This window comes from Leptonychotes weddellii, chromosome 11, assembly GCF_054177405.1.
Source record: "Leptonychotes weddellii isolate Sample4059 chromosome 11, ASM5417740v2, whole genome shotgun sequence".
Taxonomy (NCBI): Eukaryota; Metazoa; Chordata; class Mammalia; order Carnivora; family Phocidae; genus Leptonychotes; species Leptonychotes weddellii.
Genome location: NC_138379.1, coordinates 73,628,228 through 73,648,042, shown reverse-complemented (window position 1 = coordinate 73,648,042; position 19,815 = coordinate 73,628,228). Strand labels below are relative to the sequence as shown.

The following is a 19,815-nucleotide window of genomic DNA, read 5'->3' as shown; positions in this document are numbered from 1 at the left end:
ATTTGTTCCATTTCTTTGAAAAAAGTGGATGGTATGATACCAATTTTAATATCTGATTCTTGAAGGATTAGCCTCCAGAATATAAGCATATGCTCAATGCAATACTGCACATACTAGAAATAAAAACCTACAGCTAACTTTACTTGATATAAAATGTCTGGTCACTTCGTAATAAAGTGACATGTTAAAGAAACACGGTTACAGAAGAACAAAGTGCTAGAAACTCAAAGAAAGAGAACAGAAACAATTCAGGAGCAAACAAACGAAAATAAAGGAAAAATACCATAATTAGGCAATACTGTTAAAAAAACTAGTAAAACAACAAAGGAAGTAAGACACTAGAGGACCAGTTCCCTAAAAGAAGAAAACAAACAAACAAAAATTTTATTTCAAAATTATGCTACAAATTCGGGCTAATTTGTTCCTTATAAACTACTTCTTAATATAAGGATTTCACAGTATTACATCTAATTACTAAGTCTTTCCCCCAAATGAAGGCCTCAGCTACTTCGATGTCTACTAACCAAAAAATTCAGCTGTCACCAAAAAAAGACAAAAATTTATAATGCAAACTCTATTCAAGTGGCCATCCAAAGAGGCTCCCTCCCCCACCATGGTCCCATGAAAACTACGGGTAATTCATTTCTTTCAATGATATACTGTGACATGCTGGCATATAGATTTTACCAACAAATAATATACTAATTTCATATCTACATAAACTAAATCTAGTTTGTGACACTCTGGAGTTTAAATAACATAACAGTGTATAAGCATGTATCAATAAATAATACAGCTGACATTTATTAAATATCCAGGGGCTTTAAATGCCTTATCCCTAATCTTCAAAGGAATCTTTTTAGATAAGGGAATTAAAAGTCAGAGAAGCCAAATGATATGCACCCACAGTAAAATGTGGCACAGGGATTGAAACTTAAGGTTGGACCCTATGCTCTTGTCTCTTCAGCTGTGCTGCTTTTCACACATATACATAAATTGAATGAAATATCTAAGTTAAAGCTACCGTCAGAAAATATCTGTTTTATGGGGTGGTTACATTAAGAAGGACCCTTGGAAATCACCTATTTGGACAGGATGGAATTAAGGGGAGACACAATCAATTTTTTCATATTCTATAAAGTAATACATGTTTACTGTAAAGGGATTAAATAATACAGAAGCAAACAGAGAAAAAATGAAATGTCTCTTGCTATTTCCATAATCCCATTCCCCTTTCCAATTAGGCATGTATCCTTCCAGATCCTCTTCTGTGAATTTACAATGGGATTATACTATGCTGTGATTTGCTTTTTCAGTTAACAATACATCACAGAAAAAAATTCCATATGCCTCTACCTCTTTCTTTTTGATGGCTGCAGGGTATTTCACAGTATGGAAATATCAAATCTATTTTGAAAATGTGATTTCCAACATTTGAATATTAAAGCAATACTGCAAAGAATTAAAAATATACTTAAAAAACACAAAGTGACCAATTCAAAAATGACAAAAGACTTTAAAATGCATTTCTCTATAAATGGCCAATAAGCACATGAAAAGACGCTCAACATTATTATATTCTTGTACAATCACCACCAGGATCAACAGAACATTACTCGCACACTAGAATCCTCTTTCTCCTACCCATCCCAATCACTACCCCCTCCTCCTCTCCAAAAGTAACTGATATTCTGACTTCTAACACCGCAGAATGGTCTTGAGCTCTATGATTTTGAACTCTCTTTATCTATGTGGAATTATACAGTGTATGTATGTATGTATGTATGTATGTATAGCAGGCTTCAACATTTATTCAACTCAACATTTATTTTTGTGAAATTCATCCATATTGTTGAATATAGTTGTAACTCATTTCATTTTCATTGGTGTAGAAGAATCTATTCAATGAACATGTCTTCATTTATCCATTCCATTATGGAATACCTCTGAGTTTTTCAAGTTTTTTGACAATTAGGACTAAAGTTGCTATAAACATTCTATACATACCTAACAGTGAAACTGCTGGATTACAGGGTATGTGTCAAATTCAGTATGTAATGCCAAACAATGACTGTCCCACATTACACTCCTACTAGCAGCATGTGAGAATTCCCACTGATATATATCCTTGCCAACCTTTGGTATTCTTATTCTTATATTTTAACCATTCTAGTGGACATGCATTAAAAAGAGTTAGTAAGATTTCAATTTGGATCTCCTTAAGTCCCTAAGACTAATGATGTTGATCTTCTTGTCATATGCTTACTAAAGTACTTGTCCAAATTTTTACTCAATTAAACAAATCAGTTTATTAGTCCTTTTCTTATTGACTCTTTACATACTTTAGTTATGTGACCTCTGTCAAATATCTTTCTCATTTTGTGACTTGCCTTCTTCATTATCTTAATAGCGTATTAGGATGAAGTTCTGAACTTTAATTAGGTTTAATTATTATGCTTTTCAGTTATGATTACTGTTTATGTCTACCCCAAGATCATGAAAACAGGTCATGGAGATATATATTATCTTCTGAAAGTTTCATTGTTTTACCTTTCACATACAGATCTGTAACTCTCCTCCTAGGAATGATTTTATATACAGGATTAAATAAGAAATATATATATGTATATGTATGTGTGTGTGTGTATGTATATATATATATATATATGTATCACATATATATATGTGTGTGTATGTATATATATGATACATATATATATATGTATCAAGGTGACCTAGCACCATTTACTGAAATGACTATCCTTTTGATAATGCTCTGAAATGCCACTTTTGTCATAAATCAAGTACCTATGCATTCACAGGTTTGTTTCTGGACTCTATTCTGTTCCACTCATCTATTTGTCTGCCCTTGAATCAACACCATCATCTTTTTTTTTTAATTAATTTTTTTTAAGATTTTATTTATTCATTTGAGACACAGAAATACAGAGAGAGAGAGAGCATGAGCAGGGGGAGAGGCAGAGGGAGAGGGAGAAGCAGGCTCCCCGCTGAGCCAGGAGCCTGATGTGGGGCTCAATCCCAGGACCAGGGATCATGACCTGAGCTGAAGGCAGATGCTTAACCATCTGAGCCACCTAGGCGCCCCAACACCATCATCTTAATAAGTGAAATTTTAACAATAAATCTTGGGGCACCTGGGTGGTGCAGGCTGTCGAGCGCCCGACTCTTGGTTTTGGCACAGGCTGTGATTTTAGGGTAGTGGGATCAAGCTCAACACGGAGGAATCTGCTTGGGATTTCTCTCTCCCTCTGCACCCTTACCCCTGGCTTGCTTGCTCTCAAATAAATAAATAAATCTTTTTAAAAGACCAATAAATCTTGATATTTAAAATAGTAAGTTTCTCATTTTTCTGTTCTTCAAAATTGTCTTGGGTATTTGGGGCTCTGCATTTCCACATAAATTTTAGAATCAGTTTAGAATCGGTTGTCAATTTCCACAAAAATCCTACCTCAAAACTTGGGGCATTTATCAGCAACTCTGACCTATTGGGCTCTGAACTCCAATTTTTATTCCCCTAGCACTGTGACTTTCTCTATTCCATCAGTAGATACCCTACGGGAATAATGTCTCCATATACTGGGGTCACTCTTCAGGATGCCCTTCTTCTGCTTAACCTTAGCTCAGTAAGTGTTTACTGCTTTATTAACCTTCCAGTGCTTCAAAGAGATATTTTTATATTTCTGTCCAAATTTTCTGTTTTCAGAGGAAGTGTTCTCTCTAAATTCCCTAAGCCCTTCATCTTAAGAAGTTCATACTTCAAAAATAAGCTTTGCTTTTGTCTTTGCTTTTCTCTTACCCTCTTTCCCTACCTTCCTCTCTCTCCCCTCTCCCTCCCCAACCCTCCAACCCCTCTTTTTCTTTCTTTATAAATGAAAAGGTAGATAATGTGAGAAAATGAGGAATTCCACCATGGAAATTATAAAAAAGACAAAATGTTAATCTGAGAAATAAAATACGTAAGAATTGAAGAGTTTATTAGACGGGCTTAAGAGAAGCCTACAGGGAGAGAAAAATCAGTGAAATTTAAGATAGGTCAAATATAAGTATCTAAACTGAGAAGAGGACGTGTGAGACAATATCAAAGAGTGTAACAGACGTGCAAAGAAAAAGAGAAAGAGAAACTATTGCACAAAAGAAATACAGAAGAGATAATAGCTGAGAAAACTAAAAACCTGAAGAAAGAGATCAATAAATAAATCCAACTGCTCCATCAACTCCAAACAGGATAAACACAAAGAAAACCACATATGCTTTCCCTTCTTCCCCCTACCTCAACCTCATCTTCCTCCATCAAACCATAACCTGTAGTGACTGAACTAACTGCCAATTTCTTATGGACAAGCTTCTTTCTTCCTCTTTTCTTTCCTCTTCTTGTCTTCCTCTCTCTTTCTCTCCCTCTCTCCCCCTCAACCCCACTCTACCACACCTTCTTCTTCTTAAGGCAGCATGGATACTTGCTTTCTTGATCAGGACATGGTGACTCATTGATTTTATCTTTGCATACACAAATAATTGAACATGTTGAGAACATTAAGAAGAGCTCCAAAGGGAACATTTTTCCTAGTGCCCTTGTTGTGTAATAATATAGGGAGCTTTAAATTTCAGTCTCAAACTATAGCTGCATCTTTCAGATTTGGCATCTAACAGTAACAGATGGCAATGTTAAAAAATAAATAGAACATTCAAGTTGTTTATACTGTAGGCAAAGACAGTTTTAAAGTGTGAAACAAGCCTGAGGCTGATAGAATTCACATCATCCCTTTCAAAATATATTAAGAATGCACATTTCCTTATGCCAACCCTGCAATGTTGCTCACAAAAGAGAAAATATTAGCTTTTGAAGGTGTGCTGTCATTACATGTCATCACTAATTTAGAATTAACAATGTCATACAGGTCTATTAATAGAAATTTATTTTCCAGAACTATCAATAACTGATTAACTTTCTCAAGTTTTAAAAGCTCTGGAGGTTATCACTATTAAAATGTCACTTTCTCATTCAAAACATGAGAAAGTATTTAATTGGCACAATTTAATACCAATATTAAGCTAATTTTTAAAAACTAAGTTTACAGTATACCTGAGGCAGAATTATCAAAGACAACCCACAAACTTAATACCTAACAGGTTAAGTTTACACAGCAGAAATATATAAAAATAATGCATGAGAGACCACAATAAATTTTTGATGTTGAATTTAGTAACTTTAAAATAGTGACCACAAAAACCCATGATCATTCAACAGATAGATAAAAAGTATTTGACAAAAGCCAACACCTTTTCATGATAAAATCATTCAACAAACTAAGAACTAAGATAAAGGGCATCTATGTAAACCCCACAGTTAACATCTTACTTAATTGTGAATGAACGATGCTTTCTCCTAAGATCAGAAATGAGACAAAGATGGCCATTCTTAGAGGTCTTGCCAGGGAAATTGGGCAAGAAAAAGAAATAAAAAGCATCCAGATTGCAAAGGAAGAAGTAAAACTATCTCTATTCACAGATAACATGATCTTGAATATAGACTATCCCAAGGAATCCAACTAAAAAAAACTATTAGAATAAACATTTCAACAAGGTTTCAGGATACATGATTAGTATACAAAATTAATTGTGTTTCTATGTACTTGCAATGAATAAGAAAATGAAATCAAGAAAATAATTCCATTTACAATAGCATCAAAAAGAAAAAAAATTAACAAAAAACGAAAATTTATACTCTGAAAACTACAAAACCTTGAACAAAATTAAAGAAGTCTAAATAAATGGAAAAACATCCCATGTTCGTGGATTGGAAGACTTAATAAATACTGATAAGATGGTACTACTTTCCAAATTGATACACAGATTCAATACAATCCCTATCAAAATCCAGCTGACTTCTTTGTAGAAATTGACAAACTGATTCTAAAATTCATAGGGAATTGCCAAGGACCCTGAAAAGCCAAATCAATCCTGAGAAAGAATAAACTAAGAGCAAAATATACCACAAAACAAAGGTAATCAAGACAGGGTCGTACTGACCTTAAGAACAGACATACAGATCAGTGGAATAGAACCAAAAGTCCAAAAATAAACTTTTATGTCTAAGGTCAATTAATTTTTTACAAGGGAGTTAAGACAATTCAATGGGGAAGGAATAACCCTTGTTTCAACAAATAGTACTAAGACTCCCAGATGTCCAATGGAGTTGGACCTCACACCAGACACAAAAACTAACTCAAAATGAATCACAGACTAAAATCCAAGACCTAAAACTATAAAGTTCTTAGAATAAAATAATAGGAGCAAATCTTGACCTTGGGTTAGGCAAAGTCTTCATAAATAAGACACCAAAAGCATAAGCAACCAAAGAAAAAATATATTGAACTTAATCAAAATTAAAAACTTTTATGCTTCAATGGACAGAATAAAGACAGGCAAAGACAACCCACAGAATGTGAGAAAAATATCTGTAAATCACATTACCTGATAAAGGACTTGTATCTAGAATATATAAAGAATACTTACAACTCAATAATAAAATGACAACCCAATTAAAAAATGGGCAAAGAATCTGAATAGATATTTCTCCAAAAACATGCAAATGGCTAATAAGCACATAAAAAGATACTCAACATTATTAGTCATCAGGAAAATACAAATCAAACTCACAAAGATACACCACTTCATTACCAGTAAGATGGCAACAATCAAAAACACAATAACAAGGATATGAAGCAACTAAAACTCTCATATACTGCCAGGGATATTGTAAAATGGTTAGCTACTTTGTAAAGCAGTCTGGCAGTTCTTCAAAAGGTTAAGTATAGAGCTACCATATGACCCAGCAGTTTCATTCCTAAATATATGCATGAGAGATGAAAATATTTATCTACATAAAAACTTGAACACCAGTGTTCATAAACAGCATTACTCATAGTCAAAAATGGAAACGACTAAAAATGAGTTGATAAACTATAGTATACCCATACAATGGAATATTATTTAGCCATAAAAAAGAATTAAATTCTGATACATGGATGAACCTTGAAAACATGCTAAGTCAAAGAAGCTAATAAAAAACCATATATTATATGATTCCATTTTTATGAAATGTCTAGAATAGGGAAATTATCTATAGAGACAGAAAGTAAACTAGTAGCTGCTTAGGGCTGGGAAGCAGGGAGAGGTTGGGACACTGTCTGCTAATGGGTATGGGATTTTCTTTTAAGTTCATGATGCCATATTTAAAAAAAGAAAGAAACCTATAGTCATCACAACTGCTAATGAACATTTACTGAGCAAGTACCCACTGAGAAAGTTTTTTTAATAGTGTTTACCCAAAGAAGGGGGATTTAACAGAGGATAAAAATGTTTTGAAAAGAGACTAAGAATCCTGTCTCAAGTAGAACTGCAGAGAACACTGTTTTCAAGTATTTTTCTCTCCTAAACAATAAAGGTAGTCTGCCTAAAATTTTAAAATTCCTAACTTTCTGTTAAGAAATAAGCTTCAAAAGGGGTTATTGACCTTTATTACCTTTACCTAAATACTATAAGCAAAGATGGTATGATGTATGCTTTGGGGACAGAGGTGGGAAAATAGTAAATAAGCTTTTTTTCCTTCTAATTCTTACACATAGGTTCTAACCCTAGAAAATACTTTAAGGAAAACAGTCCAAATAAATTCCGAGGCCCAGAGATTTTTTTCTTTTTCTTCTACTAGGGGCAGAGTAGGGAGAAGGATGGAGAAAGGCAAAGGGAATATAATACAAGTAAGAGAAATAAATTTGATTACTTTCCCTTTCCTCCAAAATCTTTCAATCTTTGTTTTGTTTTCCTTTAAAAAATTTATATCACACTAAAAACTTCCAGGCTAAGTACTCTATACAATTTGCCTAGATCAAATCACCCCAATAAAAACAAAAACTTCCATTTTCTTGATTTCCACCCCCTGTGACACTGCTTTATTTATTTATAAAACAGTCCATATATTTACACAGCACTGTAAATACACTATGTAAGTAATGAAAATGTTGTTTAAAATAGCTTAAAAAAATAAAATAGTTTTGATGTTCATAGTCATTGATAAAGTATATATTCCCTTTATTACTTTTCAGCTAATCATACTATATGAGTTCTTTAAACTTGTTATTTCTTTTATCATTAATAAGCTATATCCCTACTATATAACTACAAAAACAAATAATGACAAAGATTAATGGACCAAGAAGTTCTCTGAAATTATCTGAAATGTCAAATGCACCTTTGTGAAATAATCAATAGAGAAATAAGAATATATTAAAAATCAAAACCACATAAAATTAAGGATTCATATTATGTCAATAAATGGAAAGAACAGCAAAACAAGCTATGTGTTCAGCTAAAAGACAAAATCTGTTTCTTTAAGCAGCTGATAAAATAACCACACTAATGAAAAAGTGTACTGACCTGGTTTGGGCACTGAGTTGGTCACTGACTGGGGAACTTTCTGATTAATTAATTCAACGCAGTGTCCAGGGAAGAGTCCCACCTATGGAAGAAAAGCAGCAAAGAGAGGATTCTAAACCAGAGCACAGACCATTGTGTGAACACTGCCAATTCAATTCCAGTAATGTACTCCACAGTCCCTCCCAAAGGATTCTATTATTCCAAGACTCTAAATCACAGATGATACCAATTACACAAATAATAAAACAATCTGTTGCTATGAGTATACAGAGTTGTGTATTATGAGTCCAAATATCTAAGTCTGCTTTTTCAGTTTTAGCTTTTAATTTCTCAAACTTTTTTTATACCAATTAAAATATTTAGTCTGATACCAAGCTATACATGCAGTATATACAATTTTTACCTCTTAATAACTTACATTGCTGAAATTTCAACCCAGTTGTATTGATTTATCTACGGCCAACTTTCGTATTTATTGTCTTCTCTATAATTTTAAAAAAGTCAACACTAAACCACATTCAAATTTTTTTGTGAATTTTCATTCTCTCACAGGTTTCATGAAAAATGACAGGACTAAAATAAATTGGTGAAACAATTACTCATTTAAAATCCTGGTATTTACTGTTGCTAGTAGTGTATAAATTAAGTGGGAAACCAAAAGAGAAGAAAACAACCAATAATGTTAGGTCTAGAATCGTAAGTAGTTGTATTAGGAAAATACTGAGCTCACCACAGACCACCCACATTACACAGAGATCCACTGTAGAGCCAAGAGAATACATACAGAGATAAACAGCCTGGAAACAAAAGTAAAAAAGAGATCTTTGCCAATATTTATAGATGTTTCCTTAGATAGGAATATAATCAGGCTACCATGCAACAGATGTTAAAGCTGAACATGAAAACTACATCACTTTTTACATCCCTCTGTTGACAGACTCGGGAAGAATGGAATGGTCTTCCAAAAGTTATGATTCATCATGAAGTTCTGAGCTGTATAACTTCCATCTGTGTGGGATTATTTTCACATATGCATTTACTGCATTCTTATTCCAATTTCTGGATCGATATTCCATGGTAGTTCTTAAAATTATGAAGATGCAACCAATTATCATGAGCTGAAAAGGGGTTATTAACATGTTACCAGTTTTGTTTAAAAGATATCTGAATTTGGGGTTCTTAAAGTTCCTATGCATTGCCTTCCAAAATGAAGCTTTAAGTGTTTGTTTTACTGGTGAAATTTCATACCATATTTTATTCAACGTCCTATGTAGCTAAACAAGTAGGAATTCTTCCAAGATCAATTAGAACCAGATAAGAATCACCTTGAGAAACCCTTCTTATTCTTCCTTACACATACCAGTTATTATGAGAGGGTGGATGGTGTCATGGTTAACGGACAGCCTCAAGGGTAAGAGTGCCTGGGTTCAGTTCTAGGTCTGCCATTTACAAGGTCAGGTTTGTGACTCAGCCTCCCTGTTTTCAGTTTCTTCATCTAAACACAGTAATAGTACCTAGTACATAAGGGTTGTTATAAGAATTAAATGGATCAGTATAAGCAAAATGCATACAGTAAGTACCCACTAAGTGTTAGTATCTCCAATACGCTGGCTACTACAAGCCTAGAGGGCTCAGGCTCTACCTTTCAATGGACGACACATAACACTTACCACCTTCTGCATGTGTGGACTTGAGTTTCTTCCCTATCAAATATCATTCTTTCCATAAAATTAGAATTAATTTCAATTTATAAACATTTTCCGCAACTTTCTAGAGAGAAAAGACCAGGTTCTAAACTTGGCCTGCCCATTTACTAGGTTCTGTGATCTGGAGCAAATTAATTAACATCTGTCTCAGTTTCCTAATTTGTAAAAATGGGGATACTATTAGCTACCACATAATTTGTGTGAAAGCACCTAGCCTATTTTCTAAACTTGAATATCTTTCAGCAAATAAAAACTAGTTTTCCATCACTTCCTAGACTGAACAAAGCTTAATGAACTTCTTTGGAGAACTACATCATATATTAGTTACATTTGCACTTTTTAAATTTGTCTCAGTGCATTAGGTTTAGATATATGAGTGAATGTGATACTGTGTACTATGTAGAGGTCCATGGTAACTTCATTTAATGCCTATCTCCAATCCCTGCTCACTTGTCTCCCTTCATCATAAAGTATAATATTACTATTATAAAGTATAATATTATTATTAGCATAAAGTATAATATTACTATTAGCTAAACTATATATTCAGTGCCCAGATGTAGCCACAGCACATGCAAATACAGCTCTGCTGCTACTATTCTAGCTCCTTCCTCCTGCTGTGATGCAGGTATGGAGAGTAGATCTGTAGGAACCATCATTTGACCTTAAAAGAAAGACTAAGAGAATCTCAGAAATTTCTGCCTAGCATCTTTAAGTTGCTAACTCAACAGTGGCCATCAGTCACTTTCTCTGTTCACTTTTCTGTTTCTTGAAACCCAAAGTACTCCTATTAATAAGCCTTTAGTTGGAAGAGCTGATTCTATAAATTTGTGAAAGGCAAGTAGATTCTATTTTCCTATTATAAAATTTCCATCACAAAAAAATGAAGCTGTGCTCTGTTGAAAATATACACCAGAATGTAACTAATCCTAGGGGGAAAAAATATATAACTAACCCTAAAAACACAGTTAATGAACATTTACTTTTCTGATTCATACTTAAGCTAATATTTTACCAAATATAAACGATTTCTTTTTTTTTAAGATTTTATTTATTTGACAGCGAGAGACACAGCGAGAGAGGGAACACAAGCAGGGGAAGTGGGAAAGGGAGAAGCAGGCTTCCTGCTGAGCAGGGAGCCCAATGCGGGGCTCAATCCCAGGACCCTGGGATCATGACCTGAGCTGAAGGCAGACGCTTAACCAACTGAACCACCCAGTGGCTACCCAGTTAACAATTTCGATAAATTCAAAATGTCAAATGTTAAAAGTGACTGGAACTCTGGCAATATTATCTATGAGCTATGTCATCCTGTTTCATATATTATTCTTTCTGCCAGCAGTGACAATTTCTAACACTCTAATTTATATGGCTGAGAAGGGTGAGGGAAACTGGGTATATTGGCAGAGATCAAAATGAGATTCAACTCTAGCAATAAGATGGAAGAGAGAGAAAAGACCAACATCTAGGGCCCACAGGGTAGAGGAGTAGGTAATAAAAATACAGTAATAGAAGAAGAACAATTAGGGGCGCCTGGGTGGCTCAGTCGTTAAGCATCTGCCTTCGGCTCAGGTCATGATCCCAGGGTCCTGGGATCGAGCCCCACATCGGGCTCCCTGCTCCGCGGAAAGCCTGCTTCTCCCTCTCCCACTCCGCCTGCTTGTGTTCCCTCTCTCACTGTCTCTCTCTGTCAAATAAATAAATAAAATCTTTAAAAAAAAAAAGAACAACAACAACAACAATTAAAGATAAGGCTACAACAGGTTAGGGATGCGCTTCCAGGAAGGAAAAAAGACTTTCAATTTGTAGTTTTCCCCCAAGTCTTTGAGATAAAGTGAGAAAAAGCAAGAGATACTATTAGAGTAGACACCTCCACCCTTATCCATAGGTTTTGCTTTCAGTTTCAGTTACCCACAGTCAACCATGGTCTGGAAGCAGATGATCCTCCTTCTCATCCATTGTCAGAAGGTCAACGGCAGCCTAACCTTATATGACAGTGCCTACATAATTAGCCTCACTTCATCTCATCACATAGGCATTTTATCACCTCACATCATCACAAGAAGGATGAGTACAGTACAGTATTTTGAGAGAGAGATCACATTTATATAACTTTTACTAAATTTTTATAATTGTTCTATTTTATTATTATTTTTGTAAATCTCTTACTGTGCCTAATTTATATATTAAACTTTATCATAGGTATGTATGTATGTATAGGAAAAACATAGTATATATAATGTTCAGGACTATCCATAGTTTGGGGCATTCTCTGGGGGTCTTGGAAAGTATCCCCCGCAGATAACACAGGACTACTATATATCCCACAGTGTGATGGTAAAAGTTGAACAACTGGCCCTTCAGGAGGAAAGGCCTTGATTTATAGCGTTTGCCAGGGTCCGTGGTATAAGTGCTCCCACCATGGCTGATTTCAAGCTACCAACATGACACAACTGAATGTAGAGTTGAAAAAAGACACAGAGTAGCCTGTTAAGTAGTATTTATACCATACAGAACACTAGGTGGAAACCTACCTCAAGAGCACAGATAACAGTAAAATATAGTAAAATAATTCCAAATAAAGTTTAAGTATTTATTATAACCTTTATTTTTAATACAATTCACTTCATTGTAAACATATGCTTTAATTTCTAATAGCAGCTGTGTTTCCCAATTGTACTATAAAATTCCAAAAAATTTCACAACTTGCTCTGGCTCACCACTAATCTATACCTGTATCCTCAGTCCAGGGCCTGTCCTAACTCTAATAGCTCCTAGGAACAGGTTTCCAGCAGCTTGACAAGTATATGGCTCCCTCTCGGCAAGTAAATAAGGACAGACCTAAATGTAACTAACCAACTGCAATCTGATTCTTCTGACCTTCTTCTACCTTGAGGATTGGCTCAAACTATAAAAGAAATAGGTTTGGCTACAAAAGTGAATATACTGAAAAAATATTTTGGTACAACATAGAGGGAATGCTACATAAGAAACTACTGCAATAACTTAAGACTGAAGCTTTGGTAACAGTTGTAAGGGAAAAAAGTCATTGCTTACCAATGGAGCCTAATCCTAACTATGGTCTCCCTGAGGCAACTAATCAAAATCTAAAAGGAATTTCAACACAACAATAATGTGTTTATCACTGATTTTTTTTAAAAAAATTCCTATTCTAGTGGTTGATTTATGTAATTAACAGCTAGTGAACCTTTAGGACTGTTAGCATAACAAATTTTTTTTTATTAAGTTTAGTAAAGTAATGCTCTTACTTTCAGAGATATACCACAGATTCTTCATCAACTGGAACTACTGGCCTCAGAGAGTTTCCAATTTTTCATTCTCAGACTACAACCTCCTCTCCTCCCAGGCCTCTCGTGCTCATATATTCCATGACAACTGAAGCTCAAATTCAGAGGTACCGCATCCCCTTCTCCTTGTATATTTCCCCATTAGGGTACCTAGTCCCCTTCCAATCTCTTTTTGCTACCTAGTATGAACCAAGAGATTGATCATTTTAAAGTTAAAGTGGAACTTTAAAAAATATCAGTACCCTTAATTTCCTCACAATATTAACTTTCTGCCAAACCAATCCAGCAACCCTCTCCAAAATAAACCAATATACCATCCTCCTTGCATGCCTCTGTATTGCTAAAGAAAAATCACATCACTCAGGAGATTCAAACAAGACAAATGCATTCTCTCCCACCCTGAAAGTCAATTATTTTCTTCCCACTCCCCAAATATTCTTAGAGAACTCACTCCTTTTTAGGATCTCTGTCCAGTCCAGACTATGTGCCCCTGCCAACAACATCCCAGTTACAGTTCATCAGACCATAAGTTAATTAGTCAATTAGTCTGCCTCTTAAGATTTTGGAACTAGGCTTGAATCTTTATCTCCAAGTTGCTAGAACTAGAAAGTAGTTTTTTAAAAAAAGGAGAAGAATGAGAAAGAAGCAGCAGCTGCTGCTACTACACAGAAAGGAGTAAAACTGTAAGCAAATTCCCTCAATTTCTGACTTCCCAGTTCCTGGTTCCATCTAATAATTTTTGCAGTGGTTTTTTGAGATATTCCTATTTGTGTCTCTCCACCTTTATGTCCCAAGAAACTCCACATTGCTTCTCGTTTCTTTGCCTTATTTACACTGACTCCCAAACATTTAATGCCAGCTCCCTAATTTCTACTGCTAAAAACATTACTCTTACAGTAGAATGTTAAGGTTTGGGACTCAGAAACAAAGTTAGGAGGGGAGCCTGGGTGGCTCAGTTGGTTAAGCGTCTGCCTTTGGCTCAGGTCATGATCTTGGGGTTCTGGGATCAAGCCCCACATCAGGCTCCCTGCTCAGCGGGGAGTCTGCTTCTCCTTCTGCTCCTCCCCCTGCTCATGCTATCTCTTTCTCTCTCTCTCTCTCTTGCTCTCTCTCAAATAAATAAAATCTTTTTTTAAAAAAAAAGAAACATGGGGCACCTGGGTGGCTCAGTCATTAAGTGTCTGCCTTCAGCTCAGGTCATGACCCCAGGGTCCTGGGATCAAGTCCCGCACCGGGCTCCCTGCACAGCAGGAAGCCTGCTTCTCCCTCTCCCACTTCCCCTGCTTGTGTTCCCTCTCTCGCTGTGTCTCTCTCTGTCAAATAAATAAAGAAAATCTTTAAAAAAAAAAAGAAAAGAAAAAAGTTCAGGAATCGGGGTATAAATCTGGGAGATGGGCAAATTTATTGAATTTAAAGTTAAAAGAGTAAATAAGATAGTCTAAGACAAAGAGCACGGAATGAGAAGGTAGTTCGACCCCAGACTTTCAGGGATCTGCTAGAGGAGGAAGTGCTGTAAAAAAAAGACTGAGAAGACAGAGGAACTCTAAGACTGTCATGTCACTTCTGAGAGAAGAACATGTCAGGAAAAAAGAAATAGAATACTGATGAGACCTTAAGTAAGAGGAGTAATGAAGTGTCCATTCTTGCATTAAGCCAAACAGAGACCACTAGTGAAGCAAGAGAAGAAAACAGGGCTGAAGGGTTTAAGCATATACTTGTGATGAGTAAATGTAATAATGGTGGCCCTAGACACGTATTGAATGGAGCACTGGGTGTTATATGCAAACAATGAATCATGGAACACTTCATCTAAAACTAATGATGTAATGTATGGGGATTAACATAAGAATAAAAAAAAAAACTAATGATGTAATGCATGGTGACTAACATAACATAATAAAATAAAATTAAAAAAAACCAAAAACAAAACAAAAATTATGTTGGCCCTAGAATCTAATCTGGGTAAAAAGGCAAGTGAAGAAGTGGATAATGGCAGAAATTGGAGGGGCCAATGGAATGATATATTGAGCACAACTGCTTATTATATAGCAAGTAACTAACAAATGAGATTAATTTTTCCCCATTAGCTCAATGACATATCAAATAAAATTACGGTTGGTTTAAAATTTTAATAACTCTACCTTACCTTTCTCCCTTGGCAGGAGTAAGATGAGGATAGAGAGGCATTATAAGTGGAAGAACACGTAGATGAAAAGAGCAACCTGTGTAATGGGGGAAGGAAGGATGATGGTTTAATTTATGTGGAAATTGAGTTTATAAAATAAGAGTGGTAAGTAAGACTGGAGAAGTAAAATGGGGTGAGAAATCATGGATGGTCTCTTGACATCATGACAAGAAAGTTGAAGTTTCTTCTCTATGAAAGTGACAAACTCTGAGCAGAAGAAGGACAGGAACAGGTGTGTTTTAGTAAGAAAAATCTAAAAGCAGTGTATACCTTTTAGGGTAGCAGGAAGGGGGGATGACAAGAAACAGAAGCACATTTTAGGAATTTGCAAACTAGGAAAGAGATAATAAAAATGTATAGTTTCAAAATGGCATGAAGAATTAAGAAGAGTATATGAATGTAGGGGCACAGAGGTAAGAAAAGAAAGAAACTATCAACTGGGTTGAATACATAAAAAGTAAGTCAAAGATGCTTCTCCAGTTTTTTCTTCCCAATTTGATTGAGGTATAATTGACAATAAACTGTACATATTTAATATATACATTTTTATAAGTTTGACACCTGTAAAACTATAACTACAATCAAGATTCTGAATATATTAGGGGTGCCTGGGTGGCTCAGTTGGTTAAGCGTCTGCCTTCAGCTCAGGTCATGATCCCAGGGTCCTGGGATCGAGCCCCACATTGGGCTCCCTGCTCAGCAGGAAGCCTACTTCTCCCTCTGCCTCTGCTGCTCCCCCTGCTTGTGCTCACGCTCTCTCTCTCTGTCAAATAAATAATAATCTTTTGAAAAAGATTCTGAATATATTCATCAACCTCCCAAAATTTCTTTTTATCTCTTTGTAATCTCTCCCTCTCCCTACCCAACCCCTATCCCTGCTCACCAGGCAACCACTGATCTACTTTTTATCACTATATTACTTTGCATTTCCTACAATTTTATTTGAATGGAGTCAAAAGAATGTACTCTTTTGTTGTTTGTTTTCTTTCACTCCGTATAATTATTTTGAGGATCATTCATGTTGCTGTATGTATCAGTAATTCATTCCTCTTTATTCCAGTAATATTCCATTGTAGAGACAGCACCATTTGTTTACCCATTAATCATCTGTTGATAAAATATGTTTCCAGTTTGGGGCTATTATATATATGGCTGCTATGAACATTCATATATGAGTCTTTGTCTGGACGTCAGCTTTATTTTTCTCTTGGATAATAATCTAGGAGTGGAATGGCTGGATCATATAGTAGGTGTCTATTTAACTTAAGAAGCTGACGGACTGCTTTCCAAATTGTAGCATCTTATATTCTCACCAATCCTGTGTGTTTCAATCCCTCCACAGCCTCACCATTCTAATAAGTATGTAGTGATATCTCACTGTCATTTTAATTTGCATTTCTCTAATAACAAATGACAGTGAGCATGTCTTTATGTGTTTATTTGACATACATCTTTTCTGTGAAGTTTCGATCTTTGCCTACTTTTAAAATTGAGCTCTGTTTCCTTATTGAGTACAAGTCCTTTGTCAGATATACAAGTCCTTTGTCAAATATAATCATTGCCAATATTTTTTCCCAGTCTGTAGCTTTCTTTTTATTGTCTTATGAGTAATGTCTTTCAAAGAAAAGTTTCCAACTTTGATGAAATTCAATTTTTTTATGAATTGTACATTTCATGTTGCATCTAAGAAATCTCTACCTAATCCAAAGTCACAAAAGTTTCCCCTATATTTTCTTTGAGCAACTTTATAGTTTAAGCTTTATATTTGGGTATATGATCCATTTTGGGGTAAGTTTTACAGATGATTTAAAAAACAAAGTTTTTTGTTTGGTTTTATAATGGAGGCATAGGAACAACGAATTGTTCCAGTACCATTTGTAAAATAGACCATGTATTCTTCACTGAATTGATGAATCTTTGTTGAAAATCATTTGTCCATGTATATGTATGGGTCTATTTCTGGACTCTATTCTGTACTACTATTCTATTTGTCTACTCTTCCACTAATAACACACCCTCTTGATACTGTACCTTTACAGTAAGTCTTCAAATCAATTAATGTTAGCTCTCCAACCTAGTTCTTTTTCAAATTTATCTTGGCTATTCTATTCTAGCTCCTTTGCATTTTCATATGAATTAATTTGCTTATCAATTTCTACAAAAAAGTGTGCCAAGATTTTGACTGGGATCTATGTGAGGAATAATGACATCTTAACAACGTAAAGACTTCCATTCCACACATAGGGTGTCTCTCTCCTCTTTTTTTTAAAATATTCTTTGATTTTTCTCAAAAATATTTTGCAGTTTTCAGTACAGAGATCTTTCATATTTTTTTCAGATATATCACCAAGTGTTTCATATTTTTGATGCTATCATAAATAGATTTTATTGTATTTGCTGACTGACGTTAATGCTGCTAGTCTATGGACTACATTTAGAATAAAAGATTCTCATGGAGTTGTTCCAAATATTTGTATTTCAAGTATATATTGTATACTTTAAATACACAACATACTTGTATTTCTTCTATATGATATGTGAAAATGATTTCACCTTCTCTGAAACTGTATTTGTTTGTAGGTAGTTACATCATTTGTAAATTTCATTTCAGAAATCATATGGAAGGATTTTAGAAAATATTTATTATAATGAGGGTGTGAAGGGTTTGATAAGGTTAAGAACTACTGCTCTAAGCCATTTTGTCAATCATTTCCATGAAACTGAATGTTTAAATATCATTTGATAGGACATGCTCTGATGTTATAAATTAGAAAAAGGATATCAAGAAACAAATATCAATGGCAGTTGATAATGGCAATTGCACTAATAAGAAAAATAAAAACAGAAACAAGAAATATGAAAAATAATTTAAGAAAATTTATATCTTTTTATGATCCAAGGGGGGAAAAATATAGAATTGGAACTCACCAAGCCTGTGTACTGGTCCTGGCTGTACCATTACGTACTGTCTTTGTGAATCAGAACAATTTATCTAAATCTTTTGTCTCTAGATTTCTGTAATTTTTAAATGACAGGTTAAGAAGAGATGATCCACTATCATTTTTTCTACTATAGAAATCTATGATTCATACAAGTCAGTAAGTAGTACAAGCCACTACTGGTTCATTAAATTACTACTATGATCTCTTCTTTGCCCAGAATACCTAGGATTTGATCTAAGCTCTGATATTAAACAGCAGAATAACAATGGGCTAGTTGTTTTACCCCCTACACTTTAGTTTTGTCATCAGTACGAGATAATAGTACCTTTTTCACAGAGCTGTAAGAATTTAAGGTCAGTGCAAAGCACTTAGAACAGCACACTTAAGAAGCACTGAAGAAGTGTTACAGTTGCTTTTATTTGTAGTATCACATACTACCTTTCCTTGAATTTATTATTTAACATTACAGATGAAAATTTACATGATCTCCCAAAACTTAACTAGAGAGGAAATACGGCGCCCCATTTAATAGTAAGTAATGAAAAGGCACAGCTTTGGACCCCATATATAAATATACGGTCTTTTTATAAATGAGCAAGTAAACCTCCTTCCTCCACTAAACTACTATGAGGGACAGGCTTCCAAATACCTTCCCTTTGGATAAATAATACTCTTCCGAAAATAATTTATTTAGAACTACATTAAACTCCTGAGGTAAGGACATTGTTATTGTCCAAGAATTGCTTCTTTCATATTTGTACACAAAGACACTCACAGAACATTCTAGGGCAACTATGAAAAATTAAAAAGCTGATCCTTTACCATCTTTTTTTTTTTAAATATTTTATTTTGTTTATTAGAGAGAACGAGAGAAAGAGAGAGAGAGCGAGCATGAGAGGGGGGAGGGTCAAAGGGAGAAGCAGACTCCCCGCAGAGCAGGGAGCCTGATATGGGCCTCAATCCTGGGACTCCGGGATCATGACCTGAGCCGAAGGCAGTCGCTTAACCGACTGAGTCACCCAGGTGCCCCTGATCCTTTACCATCTTATGGAGAACTAAGAGAACGTGAGCTGTAAGAAACAGGCATGAAAATCCAGGAAGCACAGAGAACCCCTCTCAAAATCAATAAAAATAGGTCAACTCCCCGACATCTAATAGTAAAACTTACGAGTCTCACAGACAAAGAGAAAATCCTGAAAGCAGCTCGGGAGAAGAGATAT

At 35.0% G+C, this 19,815-nt stretch overlaps 1 protein-coding gene across 1 annotated transcript in view; it reads right to left on the bottom strand.

The window, feature by feature from the left end:
* ARHGAP32 (Rho GTPase activating protein 32) overlaps positions 1–19,815 on the bottom strand; it is a 158,254-nt gene that overhangs the window by 55,124 nt on the left and 83,315 nt on the right. The window contains exon 11 of the mRNA XM_081797347.1: positions 8,455–8,536. Coding sequence (XP_081653473.1) covers positions 8,455–8,536 — 82 coding nt within the window. The remainder of the gene's footprint in view (positions 1–8,454; positions 8,537–19,815) is intronic.